We start from the raw sequence: 4,351 nt of genomic DNA, 5'->3' as shown, positions 1-4,351 counted from the left end.
CTCCTTCCTTCTCATCAAGTGCAGGATCATACCTGATCTCCAGCTATCTTCTACCACATGCTGGATAAGTCCTCCAAGGAAAGGAACACGAACAAGTTCTAAATGCTCCAAATTTCGGGCAGAAGCCAAGCCCGTCACTAAGGGTACGTACTTCAAAGAATTTGTGGGTCCTACAAGAAACAGACCAATGCAAAGAAAATTGCTTACTTAGCACCATATATCCAGTTTTGTTAAGTCAAAGATATTCGTATCAATCTATCTGRATCAGAAAATGAACAGAAACTTGTAGCACTGAAAACAGTACACAAGTTAAATACATTGCCATCAAGCATCATGAATAAAACCATGTAATCTTTTGAAATATTGCATAACAAAAAAAAACCTATATTTTCATTTGCAGTTTTAACAGTATTAGATCTTCTACATGTCAAAACATCCCTTCTTTAAATGAATTCCTCTCTCTTACCTGCACAATTCCTCATGACAAAAGTGCGTAAGCTGATACAAAGGAAATCTTTAAAAGGTTGTGGCTTCGTGAGTCTCACCCACTTCAAATAAAGGTGCCTCAGCATTGGGATACAAGGAATTTCRGGGACATTCACTCCTAACAAAAATAAAAGTTCAGATGACATAATATTTTAAAAATGCTTTCAAGTATAAATTCTAGTCTAAGTTACTCAAAATTCATTACCTTGGCTTTAAAAGTTGCTTTCTTTGCTACTGCAAACACAGGAAGAATCATGACTTTTATAAACATGAATTCTTCACCTCAAATTGTTAATACAATTTATTGTATTAACAAATACAAACAAATAACAAATGTTTATGAGCATTTGTGCTTTGGACCTACTATCATACAACTAATAATTCAAAAATGCTACATGTTACTCCCTTGAAAAAAAAACTTACTCCCTTGAAAAGAATGACAATCCCACAGAATTTCAAAGTAGTCACATTCATATTAAGGCCAGTTAATTTACTTACCTACTAAGTGCAAAGTCTGAATTTTAGCTCCTATAGGAATTTTCAGTTTGTTCTCAGGAGGTATTGGAAAAGCACCATTACGATTACGAAACTTCCCTAAAATGTGAACTTGTGGCATGTATGTCCAAATAGCTTCCACCAACTCCAGATGAGAGGTCTCAACACCCTGGAGAAAAGCAAGCAAAGCAAATGCTCTAATAGCAGTTTAAGCAACAGTATCCTTCTAACCACGTGAGCCTGTTAGCAATGCAAAACCTAACACAGTAACTTGTGCAGAAAATCTTGTCTTTASAAAAGTAGATGCATCATTTTCAGTTCACTGCTGGACTTAGGAACACCTGTGATTCCCACTGTTGCTAATTTCCAAATGAGTATTGTTTTCAGCTGCTTTGCATTTGGAGATGTGGTCAGAATTAACTGCTACTCTGCACAGGGAGGTCTGGATACAGAAAAGTCCTACGTAGATGCTAACAATGGGTCCCTATTTCTTCTGTGCTAGGGATCATCTCAGCTGTTCAAAGATGTTCTCTCTTGAGTCTGACCACTCACCAGCAGATTTGGACAGGCCTGCAAAGCCTCTAAAACTCCAGGAATGCTGAAAGCTTCATGGCCACGGACCCTGCGTCTTTCAAGATACCTGGGATGAAGACCATAAAGTTGTTCAATGTCTGGCATCTTCCTCAGCAGCGTTAGGAAACTGGAATCAGTGAAACCTAAGATGACAATAAGACATTTGGTACTYGTGTGACAGTGGGTAGCTAGTTGTAAAGGGAAAGCCAGTATGTTGTTCTCATTGTATAGCCGTACAAATTCTACAGTATCAGAAGATGCATTCAGTGAAGCAATAGTTTGTCTTCCACCTCCAGAAAATTATGATCTATATACTCTTCTGCCTTGAATTTTGTAGGCTTGCTGTGTGTGTTGTCCAGGGTAGTTACACRGTTACAGAGTTAACTAAATACTCTCCCTTCTTAGATGAAGTACCTCTACAAGCTGTCAGTCTCTGTGTGCCTCTATCTTTCCTGGAATTCCATTTATCAAATATCTGGCCCAAATAAATAAATAAATAAATGCCCAACTGGTTTAGGAATCTGCAGGTCTTCACTATTCACCACAGTTTATGGTTCCCAAAGAAATGAGACAGTTTCTTAAAACAAASGATTGCTTTATTCTAACATGACACAAGACAAAGTTTGTAAAGCACTGCTTTATATTACGATAAATGTAAGTATAGATAAGTCTGATATCATGTAGATGGATAACCTAAAAAACATAACTTTGCAGAGCTTGTAATTCTTAGAATTCACTCATTTCATCTCTCTCCCCCAACACAAACCCCAGCAGTGTATTTTAAATCCAACAGAAATCCTAATACTCACAGGGTTGACCTAGGTTGCCAAATTTATCTATTGATCTGAAGATGGCTTGAGGTGTGACATCAAAACTTATTTATTCTTACATTGTTAAGTGTTGGTAGATGAGTTGCTCTCTCATTCCATTGTATTTTTTCCTGCCTGCATGCAAACAGCCTCTTCTTGGATTAACCCTTGGATTAACTCCCTTACAATAATCAGACAAACACAGATTGTATTTACAGATGGCTACAGAGAATCCCCATTCCTGCTACAGCAATATTCAATATATACATATTTATATATACACATACACATCTATACAGACATATAATTTTTCTAAGCCACTTAAGGAAGCCACCCAAATCTCACAAAAGTCATAAGGAATTAAATAGCTAACTCTTTTTACTGCATTTTAAATATTTACCCTACACGTGTCAGCATAAGTAGCAGTACARTATGGCTCAATACCAAATTAATGCCGTGTCTTAAGTGAGTGCATTACTCACCAGTGGGCATGTATTCCCACCAGCGGCCTGCACATAAATCCACAACTTTCACCACTCGCAGATACAAAGTGACCGCTTCCTTCAGCTTCCGGGACAGGCATTCCATGCACATGATATCCTGCAAGGGAAGGTACCTTTGGGAGAGGAAAAAACACCCCTCTGATTTATTGAAAGCAGATCCTTTGAACTTCTTCCAAACTTAAGTAACACCCCAAGAATGACATGATGTCAGACATTTCTAACATCCAAAACATTCATTCAAACTGAATTTTAGGTGTGAAATTTAGTTATGCAGAAGGACTTAGCATTTTTGACACAGAATACAGGATATTTGAGTTACCAAAAAAAAACCCACAAACACTTGGTAGTTGCTTCAGTTCTCTAATGAATACTTCTGACCAAAACAGCCACATTTGCTACARTGCTCTGTACACAGTATAATAAAAGGCATTTTCATTTTCTAGTGCATATCGTACTCAAATTAAAGATTCTCTGAAGGAACTATTGTTTCTTAAAAAAAAAAAAAATCAGTAGGACATTGTGCCTTGAATATAACTGGCATTGGTGAAGGACCATCTTGGAGGAGGAGAGGGCTGTAGGGGGAATTCATCATCAAGATGAATCATCAATATTCACTTATAGAGATGTTTTACTGCACGCACTATGAATTGTATGCAGCAATTTCAAAATGTTTCTTATCTATTACATCTGCAATGAAATCAATAATTAAACACTTGCTACATATCAGTGAACAAAATTATTAYTATTTTTTAATTTAGCTCCTCATGCTACCATTCATAACATTCACATAAGTTAAATGTCAAAAGGGCCAAACAACTCCTAGAACTTTAAGACTGTTTATCACTTTTTTATTTACCACGTCATACCTTCTACCCATACTGCTTCTGAACATTACATGGCACCAGCATCAGTGCAGGAAAACACAGTACAGAAGAGAAAAAACAGAAAATGATATGAACATTAAAAAAAAGAAGTTCTTATAGTTTCTCACCTAAAGATGTGACAAAGCACTTCATGGGAGAGCTGGTTCATGTAATCTTTTGGCTCATCRGGTTTGCTCGATTCAGCACCTTCCCTGTTCACTGAGCATGGTTTCACATTTTTCCGCCTGGGACCCATTTTCGCAATGGTTTCTGATGAAAAGAAACATTCACAWTGTTACACAAAATCAGTGTAACTGAAAGAAAAGGGACAGAGAGCAGAGGAGAATAGAGCAGTTAAGGGTAGCTTATCAAAACAAACAGCAGCAGCAAACTAAACAGCAAAACCTCTCATTAAAGACTAATACTAGTACAGCCACATTGAATCAGCTAAGATTTCACCAGGAAGTTGCAACTCGACTCTGGCAGGAGTCAAACATGCCGCATCAATCAGATAAACCAGAAAGCCCCTCCGGAGTAAGCGTGATGGATAAAGGGGAAAATCATCACAGGCTTAATCCAAGATCACTTTTTACACGGTTTCTTTACATTTAGAAGAATAGAG

General features: G+C 37.3%; 1 protein-coding gene across 3 annotated transcripts in view; it reads right to left on the bottom strand.

Moving 5' to 3' along the window:
• FBXO38 (F-box protein 38) overlaps window positions 1-3,993 on the bottom strand; it is a 20,364-nt gene extending 16,371 nt beyond the window's left edge. For 2 of the 3 annotated variants that reach the window (XM_026047490.1, XM_026047491.1), the window contains exons 1-6: window positions 3,858-3,993; window positions 2,846-2,979; window positions 1,534-1,697; window positions 985-1,150; window positions 467-604; window positions 33-170 (exon numbers count right to left, since the gene is read on the bottom strand). In XM_026047490.1, the coding sequence (XP_025903275.1) occupies window positions 33-170; window positions 467-604; window positions 985-1,150; window positions 1,534-1,697; window positions 2,846-2,979; window positions 3,858-3,985 (868 nt within the window). In that variant the 5' untranslated portion in view covers window positions 3,986-3,993. Of the gene's footprint in view, window positions 1-32; window positions 171-466; window positions 605-984; window positions 1,151-1,533; window positions 1,698-2,363; window positions 2,980-3,857 lie in introns of those variants that run through there. The other variant, XM_026047492.1, reaches the window with a different exon arrangement.
• Between the last annotated feature and the right edge of the window lie 358 nt (window positions 3,994-4,351).

The sequence above is a fragment of the Nothoprocta perdicaria genome, unplaced genomic scaffold (genome assembly GCF_003342845.1).
Source record: "Nothoprocta perdicaria isolate Ctin4 unplaced genomic scaffold, notPer1 scaffold_5, whole genome shotgun sequence".
Taxonomy (NCBI): Eukaryota; Metazoa; Chordata; class Aves; order Tinamiformes; family Tinamidae; genus Nothoprocta; species Nothoprocta perdicaria.
The sequence above is the reverse complement of the archived record's forward strand: the minus strand, read 5'-3'. Positions and strand labels throughout refer to the sequence as shown.